Here is a 12,470-nt window from a genome sequence, read left to right as displayed (position 1 = left end):
CTGCTACCTTGCCTCCCTATCCAACCTACCACGCTGCCCATTCAGTAACATTCATTAACATTCATATTGGTCATTTAAACTTACCTTGTAGCAGCTAGTTCCATAAAAAGGGGGCATGTCCAGTCTTCCCCCCGACACTGCTCTATGGCAATGGAGTTCTCCGATGGACTGTATGCTCTGCATTTTTGGGGAAGGTGGGCCCGGAAAACCCAACCAGAAACATGGAGCTGTGTAGGGGATCAGAAAATGATGGCAGGAGCTGTGATTGCCGCTTTGCGGAAGATCCGGGCCAATATTAAGGCAGTACAAAATACAGACAGAAAATTATTCAGATCATAAACTACGAAGCTCAGATTGTTGTGTCATATTAAATGTCAAGAAAGCATTATCATTTTGTGTGTATAAAGGATTGCTTTTAAAGTGACTGGTTATGTGCCATAATTATTGACAACTGCTAATCAGAGAATAAGGAGATTATTCAGGAACTGCTGTCAATAATACAAAAACTGCTATGGTCTAGACATTATTCCAGGAGTCATAAGCCTGTCATCCGCAGAATGGTAATTAATTGATAAAGCTTCAGAAAGAAAGCCATTCATACACACTTCCTTGAATCCATTGTTCTCTGCTATATGCCAGTTGGCTCAGCAACAAATTTGTCTAGCCCTGAAATGTGTGAACTCAAGCATACAAAGGATGAATTAAACCACTCTGACTGATCAGCTCAATTTCTTTGGGCAAGCAGATTTTGCACAGAGAATTAACACTGGCCCAGAATTTGTGAGAGTAGGGCACCTAGCGGCGAGAGCTATGAGTTACATTCTTTTCCTCACCTTTCAGCTCCAATTATTTTTGCATTGCAAATTGTTGGAACTGAAAATTGATAATGGCACAGTGAGGTCAATGACGCATCTGGGGATTTTGGGGAATGAGAGCATCATTAGTTTATCTCCTTAAATAATGATATACAAGGCTAGAGGAAGAAAAAGGACGAACAACGAAGGGAATAGGGTGGATTGGAGTCAAACTAGATACAGCAAGAAAGTGAAAGAAAGATTGGATTAAGAGAAAACAAGAGACAGAAAGAAAAAGTAATGACTTTTTGGAAGCCTCTGAGAACAGTTTGCTAACTACAGGAGTGAGACTTCCAGGTTTCAACCTGTTCCCCTTCTAGGCCTCCAGGTCCAGTGGCATCTCAGGATCATAAGTTACAACATTAACATGGTCCTTATGTTCTGAAACAGCAATACCAAATTTCTGCAGCATTTAATTCACAATAATGGTGCAAATCCAGCAATTCCTTGACGCTCATGGGGAGCTCAAAGGTGAGATTGTGTTTTTGCGAGACTACTGGTGGAGTGGCACAAATCACCCAGCAATTTGTGCCAATTCACAACTCATGCCGCCTCTCTTCCTTGTCACAAATTGCTGGGTATCTTACCCATAAATAATGGCATACACCATGAACTTGCTGTTACTGTTCCAGCGAAATTTGGTCCATATATTAGAGTGTTCTTGAGTTTATTTCATTTTTGATACTAACAAACTCACTTTCAAAGCCAATAAAATATAAAAGAACATAAAGAAAATCAATTTGAAAAAACTTAGCAAAGATTTTTACGTTACATTTCATTTGCGATATACCAAAAATTTGTGTACCATCTACAAGATGCACTGCAGGAACTCATCAAGCCTCCTTAGATAACACCTTCCAAACATGTGACCGCTACCATCTGGAAGAACAAGGGCAGCAGACGCATGGGAACACCACTACTTGCAAGTTCCTCTCCAAGCCACACACCATCCTGACTTGGAACTATGGGCAGCGTTTTCTCCCTGTCGGGGGGTGGTGGTAGTGGTGGTGGTTGTGTGGGAGCCCATTTAAGGCCCGCCCAGCATGAAGTACGCCCGGAAGCGCTATGCGCTCCTTGTGCGGGCGGGGGGGGGGATTCCCTGAGCTGGAAGTATGCTCTTTCACACATGCACGCGAAAGAACGCGCAGATCTCCCTGAGGCAAAGGGCTGCCTCAGGAAAATCGGCTCAAGTGTGAAAACGTTATTAAAGGCAGAAAAAAATATTCCTGACGTGTCCCCTCACGTGACACTGTCACATGTGCTGGGACGTGTCCATTACTTTTATTTAAAAATTTTCCGAACATTTTAAATCCCTCATGAAACCTCATCCCGCACGTGGATGAAGTCTCATGCTTTTTCGGAAGGCCGCCTGGGCTCTTCACCTGTCCGCCAACCGTAAGGTTGGACGGGCAGGCCCATTAATTAGGCAAATTACTTTTTTAAAGGCCTTAAGTGGCCGCTGACAGTTCAGGCTGCCAAGCTGAGAATCTAAATGACGCGGGCTGACGTCGGGACACACACCCGAAGTCACCCCGTGTCACTTTACGTGTCGGCGAGCAGGCCACACCCCCGCTCGCCAACCAGAAATTGCTGCCCAGTATCGCCGTTTCTTCACTGTCGCTGGGTCAAAATCCTGGAACTCCCTCCCTAACAGCACTGTGGGTGCACCTACACCATGTGGACTGCAGCGGTTCAAGAAGGCTCATTACCACCTTTTTAAGGGTAATTAGGGATGGGCAATAAATGCTGGCCTAGCCAGCGAAGCCCACATCCCATGAATGAATAAAAAATACTTAAGATTTAAAATCACACCTTTTACTAAAAGTCCTGACGTTTATCACAATACCTCATTTATTGAGCACAAAGGCTAGAAAATCAAGGTTACAATAAATATCAGATCCAAGTATCATCCCATTCTTTAAATTAGATCAGGTAGAATTGGAAGAAAACTTCAAGTTAAGTTTAGAGCTCAAAATGCAAAATTGAAGTAAAATGTGACATTTAAGTTAATGCCTTAAAAAGATGTGCAAGTTGCTTCTTTGTGAAATCGTGTACATGTGCATACACATTCATTTTGAATTTTAAAATTCCCAAATGCAGAAAAGTTATTAAATAGTTGTTTCAGAGCTGTCTTCCCAGACCAATAATATTGCAACAGTTTTACACAAATGATGAAGTCTTTATATTACCTTATAGGACCTGGGAAAGCCCAATTCCCAAGTTCTCTTGGCAGAACAGCCTATGATAACATAATCTTAGCAACTATAAAGCGCATGGCAATAGCAATTTAGTGAGAATAGAGAGTTCGGTGGAAACAGGAAACTTATTCATAACCCTACTTCCACTCTCCAACAGCCTCTTTTAGCTCTCAACAAATTTTACATGCTTTTCAACCCAATGGCATAATGCGGTGAGCGACAAAAACAGTATGTTTGCCAACCCTCCTGGATTGTCCAGGAGCTCCTCGGCATGATGGATAGATCTTCCAGGCACTGTTGCATGCAACCTGGGTGAAAGTAAGTAGTATGGTGAATGAGCAGTGACAATGCAACAGTGACAGTAGTTGGAGCTTTGGCAGGCAGGCATACAAGCCAATAGACATGAGCGGGGGTGGTTAACAGGGTAGGTTGCGCTGGATCTTGAGAGCACCGTGGCAGTATCTTGGCTGCAGCAGTAACCATCCTAGGTAAGTACTTGCCATCATTTAGGTATTCCAATCAATTCCTTTTTTCATTTGTCTCCCCACCCTCCAGCTTTCAATTCATTTTTTTCTATGTCTAGCCCAATTATGAGGGAATTGGCAGGTTGTCTGGGACTGAAGTGATTGAAAACAATTGTTAAACTTTCTATCTCCCACCCCCACCCCACCTTCAACTACCGCCCTTCTGAATTTTTTTTGACACTGTCATTTTTCATTGAAAGGGGAAATGGCATATAAATTTCCACCCTTCAGCTCCTGATACATGTGTCGGACAGGGTTGCCAACCCTCCTGAATTTTTTGAGTATTTCCAACATTTTGAGCTTCCGTTTGAGATTATATTGAAGTGGCCACCTTTGTATTCTCAGAGCCAGTGAAGGATCAGGAAGCTTATCACCCAGAATTGTTAGGGTAACATTCGCGGGGGCACTCAGAAAATTTCCTGATACCCAGTTTGCCCTGCTTGCAAATTTAAACATTGGTTTTATATACAAGTTCATGGGAAGCAAAAACACTCAGTTACAAGGTACGCAATCTTTATATGGTAAATAGAATATTAACAAACTGGTTGACACCAATTAATTTAAATCCATAACTATAATGTTGAGCCATGAATTCAAAAAGCAGCAAGAACATTTTTTGGAAATCGTGAAAAAAAAAGTGTCAGATAGAAAATAGCTATGTAAATGTACAATGATGGTGTTTTGGGAGACAACTCAATGTTAAATCATCAACCTTCTTTTGCTACTGACCTCAAGCTGCAACTGTTGTCTTCTTCACTGAAGGATTTTTCACATCCAGCAAAGGCTCCTCCCCAGAAAGGATGCTGCAGTAAGCCTCTCCAGTTTAGCCTATGATGTGAAAAGCAAAACCTTTATTCATTACCAAATACAAATGTTAAGTTTAAGTAAGCTATAGAAAATCCTAACGTATTTCCCATAAACCCAAACCATACACTTCCTTTTTCAGATCCTAAATTGATTTTGACTTGGAAAAATCTACGGGTTTGAGGTAATTAATGCACCAACTATCTCTGTCCCACCTGTATTTAATTTGTATTACAATAATCCTACTAATTGAGGCCGGGGTTGCTCTAACTTTCATAGACATAGTTCTTGACTGGGTGCTGTCACAAACTAGAAAATACCAATTATTGCATATTGCCACTAGAATTGATCTTTGCTTGATGTGCAGGGCCATGTCAGATAAGCTAACCGACCTCCTCAGCGAGATCTGCAATTGACCTTGTCCTCACATCCAGCTACTGCAATTATACTATTAGCATGGATAGAGGATTGGCTAACTAACATGAAACAGGGTTGGGATAAATGAATCACTTTCAGGTTGGCAAACTGTAACTAAAGGTGCCACAGGGATCAATGATGGGGCCTCAACCATTTATAATCTATATTAATAACTTGGATGAAGGGACCGAATATGTTGTAGCCAAATTTGCTGATGATACAAAAACAGTTGGGAAAGCAAGTTGTGAGATGTTTTTGTTAACAGTTCTCAACCACCGAACCCATACAGAGTTCGCCCTTGGCGTTTCAGTGTATAGACCACATCCATGGCGGTAACAGTCTTGCGTGACTGAGTCTTGAGAACCCTGCGAGTTTCCTCGTAAATGAGGCCAAAGATGCGTTTAACGCCTCCATGTCGAGCGAGGCGGTGAATGGCGGGTTTAGTGATTCCCTGGATATTATCTCGGAGGACTTTCCGGAGGAGGACACGAAGGGTCCTGACACGGATCTGAAGTGCGTCAGGTGGGATTTAAAAATAATGGCTGGGGTTCAGATCTCAGATTCCTACTCCCATTTCCAGCACTGGCAAAGGGGGTGAGTCGAGACCTTGCACACTAATGTTGCCAGCTTCAATGCAGATGTGATCATTTGGGAACTTCCACAATTTTGATGGAGGGTAAAGTGGGGGGGGGGCTTCATACTGATCTGCAGAACCGGGACAATGCCTCTGCAAACAAAGGTGGACGTTTTAACTTGGCTGCCTCTGAATCAAAATTAATTGTATTGGAAGTTTGATAAATCCGCTGGACGTGATGAGCTACATCCTAGTGTTTAAGGAGGTAGCTATAGAGCTAATGGACACATTGGTGGATATCTTTTGAAATTGTACAGATTTTGTAAAGGTCCCTGCAGACTAGAAAGTAGCAAAAGTAATCCCACTATTTAAGAAGGGAGGGTGAGAGACAAAAGAACTACAGACCAGTTAGTTTGACGTCAGTAGTAGGGAAAATGTTAGCATCTATTGTAAAGGATGTGATAACTAGACACTTGGAAAATAATGATAATTGGGCAGAGTCAACATGGATTTATGAAAGGGAAATCATATATGACAAACCTGTTGGGGTTTTGAGGATGTTACTTGTAAAATAGATAAAGGATGTGGATGTGGTGTATTTTGGATTTTCAGAAGGGTTCTGATAAGGTTCCACACTGGAGGTTAGTAAACAAAATTAGGGCACATGGAATTGGGGGTCATATACTGGTATGGGTTGAGAATCGGTTAACAGACAGAAAATAGAGGGTAGGAATAAATGGGTCATTCTCAGGATGACAAGCTGTTACTAGTAGGGTATGCAAGGATCAGTACTGGGGTCACAACTATTTACAACCTATACAAATGATTTGGATGTGGGGACCAAATTTAATTTTTCCGAATTTGCTAGTGTCATAAAATCACGTGGGAATGTGAGTTGTGAGGAGGATGTTAGGAGGCTTCAAGGGGACTTGGTCAGGCTAAGTGAATAGGCAAGAACATGGCAGATAGAATATAATGTGAATAAGTGTGAAGTATTCTAATATAATGTGAATAAATGCAAAGTATCTGCTTTGGTAGAAAAAACAGAAAGTCAGAGTATTTCTTAAGTAGTGTGATGTTCGGAGGTGTTAATATCCAAAGGGACCTGAGTGTCCTTGTTCATGAGTCAGTAAAAGCTAGCATGCAGGTGCAGCAAGCAACTAGGAAGGCAAAAGGTATGTTGGTCTTCATCGCAAGGGGATTTGAGTGCAGGAGTAAAGATGCCTTGCTGCAATTGCATAGAGTCTTGGTGAGACCCCACCTGAAATATTGTGTATAGTTTTGGTCGCCTTATCTAAGGAAGGATATACTTGCCATGGGGGGAGTGCAACGGATGTTCACCAGACTAAACCCTGGGATGATGGGATTGTCTTATGTGGAGAGATTGAGGAAACAGGGCCTGTATTTGCTTGGCCTGAATTTAACCTTTGTGAGCCCACCCAATCGGCGGGCCCAGGAGTGGCCGGGAAATGGGTCCCCAACCGCGATCGGCCCCCAACCACAATTTCACACTGACTGGCCAATTAACGGCCAGCCAGTGTGAAACGTGCGCTGAAAAGCTCAGTGCTGCCAGGTTGGGGGCGGGGAGAGGGCAGGCAATGGCGTTTCCGTGGGCACGGGTGAGCACTGCAAGAAAGCTCCCTGAAGGCAGGCAGCTGCCTCAGGGTGCTGGAGACCTGAAGAAGCTAAGCTAAAGGTTTAAAAAGCTGAAAAAAATTGTCTGTGCATCATAATCAATCACGTGAAAATACTGCTGATAAAAATGCTGCCCACAGATATTTATTTTTCTTTTATTTCATCACGGAAATTTCATCTCGCCCTAGGATGAGGTTTGATGAAAAATGCAAAGGCTGCCTGGCCAATTCGCCCATCCGCCAACCGTAACATTGGAAGGGCAACAAAAAAATCAGAGACAATTGAACTGTTAGTGCTTAATTGCGCTCTTAATTGTCAGCGGGCGCACTTCCAACTTTTATGCGTGCCCATCAAGCGAAATATTGCACGAGTACGCAATGACATCGGGACGCTCGCCCAACCCAATCAGGCGTTAAATTGCACGAGAAGACATCGGGCAAGTGTCTCGATGTCATTGTGCACTCACGCAACAGAAAAGTTGAAGCACAAAAAGCCAAAATATTGCGCGAGTGCACGATGACATCAGGACACTCGCCCGACGTCTTCTCGCACGATTTAATGCCCGGTCGGGTCGGGGGGCACGCACCCTGCCCCCTGTGGGACATAAAATTCTGCCCCTAGAGTTTTGAAGAATGAAACGTGATCTCATTGAAACTTACAAAATTCTCACAGGGCGTGACAGGGTAGATAAGGGTAGGATGTTTCACCTGGCTGATAAGCCTTGAACCAGAGGGCACAGTCTCAGAATTGGACTGAGATGAGGAGGAATTTCTTCACTCAGAGGGTGGTGAATCTTTGGAATTCTCCATCCCGGAGGGTTGTGGAAGATCAATCATTGAGCATGTTCAAGACAGAAATGAATAGATTTCTGGATACCAATGACATCAAGATGTATATGGATAGCTCAGGAAAGTGACATTGAGGTGGATGATCAGCCACGATCTAACTGAATGGCGGAGCAGGCTTGACAGGCCGAATGGCCTACTCTTGCTCTAGTGTTCCTATGTTCCTATCAGCCTGCCTCCGGTTACAGGCCCGACTCCAGGCTGTCCCTGCCCTCACTGGATGAAAATCTTGCCAGCCCAGACTGTCCGGTAGGAGGCGGGATCGCAACATTAAGAAATATCCTAACTCCCGCCTCAAACATGAAAATCCGGCCCAAAGAGTGTGAAAAGCGATCTAGATAGGTTAAATAAGTGGGCAAGAAATTGTCTGATGGAGTATAACGTGTGAAAACATGAGGTTATCCACTTTGGAAGGAAGAATAGAAAAGCAGATTATTCAAATGGAGAAAGACTTCAGAACACTACAGAACAGAGGGGCCTGGGGGTCCTTGTACATAAATCACAAAAAGTTAGCATGCAGGTCCAGGAGGGAAGTCTTGCTACAACTAGACAGGGTGTTGGTGAGATCACACCTAGAGTCCTAGATACAGTTTTGGTCTCCTTATGTAAGGAGGGATAAATTTACATTGGGGGCAGTTGAGAGAAGGTTCACTAGGTTGATTCCTTAGATGAAGGGGCTGTCTTATGGGGAAAGACTGAATAATCTGAGCCAATCTCCTTGGAGTTTAGAAGAATGAGAGGTGATCTAATTGCAACATATGATTGAGGAGGTTTCCCAAGGTTGCTACTGAGAGGATGTTTCCTCTTGTGGGGGAATCGAGATCTAGGGGCACAGTTTTAAAATAAGGGGCCTTCCATTTAAGAAAGAGACGAGAATAAATTTCTTCTCTCAGATGATCATTAATCTTTTGAATTCTCTACCCCACTGAACAGTGGAGGCGGGTCATTCAATATATTCAAGGCTGAGTTAGACAGACTTTTGATCTACAAGGAGGTAGGCAGGAAAATGGAATTGAGGCCATGATTAGATCAGCTATGATCTTGCTGAATAGCGAAGCAGGCTCAAGGGCCAAACAGCCAGCTCCTGCTCCTATTTCTTATGTTCTTATAGCCAGGATTAGCTTGCCTTTTACCAAAAGCTTAAACACCAGCATTCAGGTCAGTTCACAACACCAGCCTTTCCATTCAATGAATATCAGCTATCCCCTCCCTTTTCCTCTTCTTTGCTAGTCCTGTCACCCTTATCTGCCAACAGCTCTGGGCTGGATATATTGGTTTCAGCAGTGTGGCTACATCTTCTGGGCTCCAGGTGCTGCTGTGTCCTCTGGGAGCCTTCAATTCTTTGCCCAATCTCAGTTCTCTAATTCTCTGTTTTATTCCTTGGTATAATTCACCACACCTGCCTCCTCCCGTTTGCATCTAACCTTGCTCTGCCTTCCCCTCTCCACCCACCACCTCTTGCCCCGCTCTATCTTCCCCCCGCCATGAATCACCTCAAACCTCAATCCACCCAACTCTCATTACTTTCCCCATTGGCCTACGCTGGTCTGGACCATTGGTTGTTCCTGCTCCAATTATCACCTGCCCTCGAACGATACTTTGTCTCCACTCCCTGTGTGCAATAGCACTTGGAAATTAATGAAACAATTTTTAAAAATACATTAAATAGCCTTCAACAAAAATCTAAACAAATTATTTAAAATTCAACCAGTCCAGTCCTTCATAATGAGATGAAACTAAGCTACAACTTAAATTGTTATGGCCAAGTAAAATAAAATAAAATAAATTTTTTAAATCTATGACTATCTTATTTCAAATTTTAAGTGATCTAAATCCTTCTTTAGATCAAGGTCAACTTCAACTTTTAAATCATCACATGGAGAAAAATATGCCCCATGCAGGTAACCTTGTCCACCTCACAGCATACATGCTAATACAAAAGCAAAATACTGTAGATGTTTGAAATGTGAATTGGAAACAGAAAATGTTGAAAATACTCATTAAATCTGTGGAGAGAAACAGAGTTAACATTTCAGGTCGACGATGACCCTTCATTAGAACTTCAATCAGGTCATCACTGACCTCAAACCTTGTGTGGAATTTTGCGGCCCCCATCAAGGCAAGGGCAGGACTGGAAAATGCGGAGAGCCATTCAAAAGTCCTTCAACTTCAGCAGGACTGGAAAATCCTGCCAGCAGAAGGGGCTGTGAAATTCCATACTTTAACTCTGTTTCACTCCACAGATGCTGCCTGACCTGACGAGTATTTCAGCATCTTCTGTTTTTGTATCATAGGGCAACATTTTCCCGTCAGCAGGTGGGGAATGGGGCCTGCTCGCTGACGCGTAAAATGACGCGCAATGACATCGGGCGAGCATCCCAACGTCACCGCGCGTCATTTTGACCCTCAGTTCGGCGGGCGCGCAGCAGAATCAGCTGCCCGCCCGCCGAACTGTCAAAGGCCTATTAAGGCCTGTTAAAACTAATTGAAGTACTTAACTGAGCTGCCCGTCCAACCTTAAGGTTGACGGGCAGGCGAAGAGCCCAGGCGGCCTTCGCATTTTTCATGAAACCTCATCCAGGGGTGGAATGAGGTTTCATGAAGGATTTATTAATTAAATAAAAAATTTTGAAAAAATTCATTGACATGTCCCAGCTCATGTTTTAAAAGTTTTTTTTTCGTTTATTTAAATTTTAAAACCTTAAGCTGATCTCCCTGAGGTGCCTCAGGGAGATCTCTGCGCTCTTTCGCACGCATGCACGAAAGAGCACAGGGAACCACTCAGGGAATCCCCCTGCCCGCACAGGGAGCGCTCAGTGCTTCCAGGCACGCATCACAATGGGCAGGCCTTAATTGGCCCACCCACGTAAAATGACGGCGCGTCCCCAGTCGGGTTCGCACCCACCCCCACACGACCCCCCAGACAGGGGGAAATTTCTGCCCATAGCATACTCAACATTGTTTTGGGCATCACTGTGGCTCTTTGACTAAAGGAGGCTGCTTTCAGCTCCAAACATCAGCAAGAATGTAAGGCATGTGATATATCCTAAAATAACTAAAATCAGTATGTAAATGGAGGAGAGTAAATGACAGTAAAGTATGGAAAGGTTTTCCAACAAAATTATAATCTAAATACCAAAATATTCAAGAAACCCACCATTCAAGCTGTAGTCATTCAATAACCATCTGTTGCATTCATGTCCTAATATTATTTCACAGGGAACCAATTTCTCTTATCACCTGTTGTAAAGGAAGATTAAAGCCCTCAGGCGATGTCCCAATTCAATTACCTTTTTGAAGGGTCTTTCTGAAGTAAGTCTTCAATCAAACCAAGAAATTCAGTGGAAGGTTTTTGCCCAGTAGATTCTGACAGGGAATAAAAATGTTTCAAATTTGGTAGCAAATCGTCCACAAATTAACCAGTAATAATCACAAAATACAAATTTTGCACTGAGATACTTTCCATTTAAAACTGTAAGTAAACTGTAACTTAAATCACACAACTAAAGCTGAAGAATCTGTCAATCGTTCCAATCAAGTTGCACCGAACTCTGCAAACTGAGGTTGGACTCTTAATTTACTAGGGTTCTCTGTATGTGGAAATTTTGAACAGGGAATTAGGACTGTAAACTGGCTACAGCACTTAAATGGATGATATTCACCCTTAAAAGCAGAGGCATTTTCTTTCTTGCTCTGAAAGGCAAATATGTCCTGCAAGATAATGATTGGAAGGAGAAACATGGGCAAAATGGCCCATGAAGTCTTGCTGTGGGAGGAACAGCAAAAGAGGTCATTCTTTTCAGATGCACTTGGGAGCTCATGCATTAAAATGTTTTCAGGCATTCACACAAGCCCCAAGATAAGTGGAAGTGGACTTCCTCTCTCTTTGTTGAAGTTATCGCACACAGAATTTGGTGCTGAGGATGAGAACACGTGTTTTTCTTTCCACTGCACTCTTGCTTTGCAATACAGGTGCAGGGCACATTTGCAATGTGCCACCCTGGCGACTTTTACTGAGTATTTACACACTATGCAGTGAATCAGGCTGTGACTTATACCTCCTGGAAAGAAAATGGGAAGAGGAACAACAACATGCAATTACAAAGGCTGAAAAAAGAGACATGCTATTGAAGCTTTTCATCTTGCACTCATCAGGACAGCTATGCAAGATAAACTAATAATAAAGGGAACACCAATCTATACTGCATGAGAAGGAAGTATTGTTTGGTTGGCAAGTAGATTCTAATCAGTGTTCACCTGCCAACCAATCAGCACTCTCTTGTCATGCAGTATAAATTGTTCTTCCTTTTACTGTTGGTTTATCATGCATAGCTGTCCTGATGAGTGCAAGATGAAAAGCTTCAATAGCATTTCTCTTTTTCAGCAATGCTACCAAACGATTATAGCGCTTTTAATGTAATAAACAATACCGGGCACTTTATAAATGGAAAATAGGAAGGTGAACAGGCATCAAGCTATGGAGGTAGAGATTAGGAAGGGGGACTAAAAGGTTGATCAAAAAGATGAGTTTTAAGAAAGTTTTAAGAGGGAATTGCAATGAGTAGGACTGTGAGTACCAAAGGCTCTTCCACCAATAAGGAGGTGATACATAAAGGTCA

At 42.9% G+C, this 12,470-nt stretch overlaps 1 protein-coding gene across 5 annotated transcripts in view; it reads right to left on the bottom strand.

Moving 5' to 3' along the window:
• The window catches only part of ulk4 (unc-51 like kinase 4), a 411,327-nt gene that overhangs the window by 377,991 nt on the left and 20,866 nt on the right, over nt 1-12,470 (bottom strand). For all 5 annotated transcript variants that reach the window (XM_078539600.1, XM_078539595.1, XM_078539598.1 and 2 more), the window contains 2 exons: nt 11,142-11,217; nt 4,306-4,404 (listed from right to left, as the gene is read on the bottom strand). In XM_078539600.1, the coding sequence (XP_078395726.1) occupies nt 4,306-4,404; nt 11,142-11,217 (175 nt within the window). The remainder of the gene's footprint in view (nt 1-4,305; nt 4,405-11,141; nt 11,218-12,470) is intronic.

The sequence above is a fragment of the Cetorhinus maximus genome, chromosome 3, assembly GCF_964194155.1.
Source record: "Cetorhinus maximus chromosome 3, sCetMax3.hap1.1, whole genome shotgun sequence".
Classification (NCBI taxonomy): Eukaryota; Metazoa; Chordata; class Chondrichthyes; order Lamniformes; family Cetorhinidae; genus Cetorhinus; species Cetorhinus maximus.
This window is presented reverse-complemented; position numbering and strand designations above follow the sequence as displayed.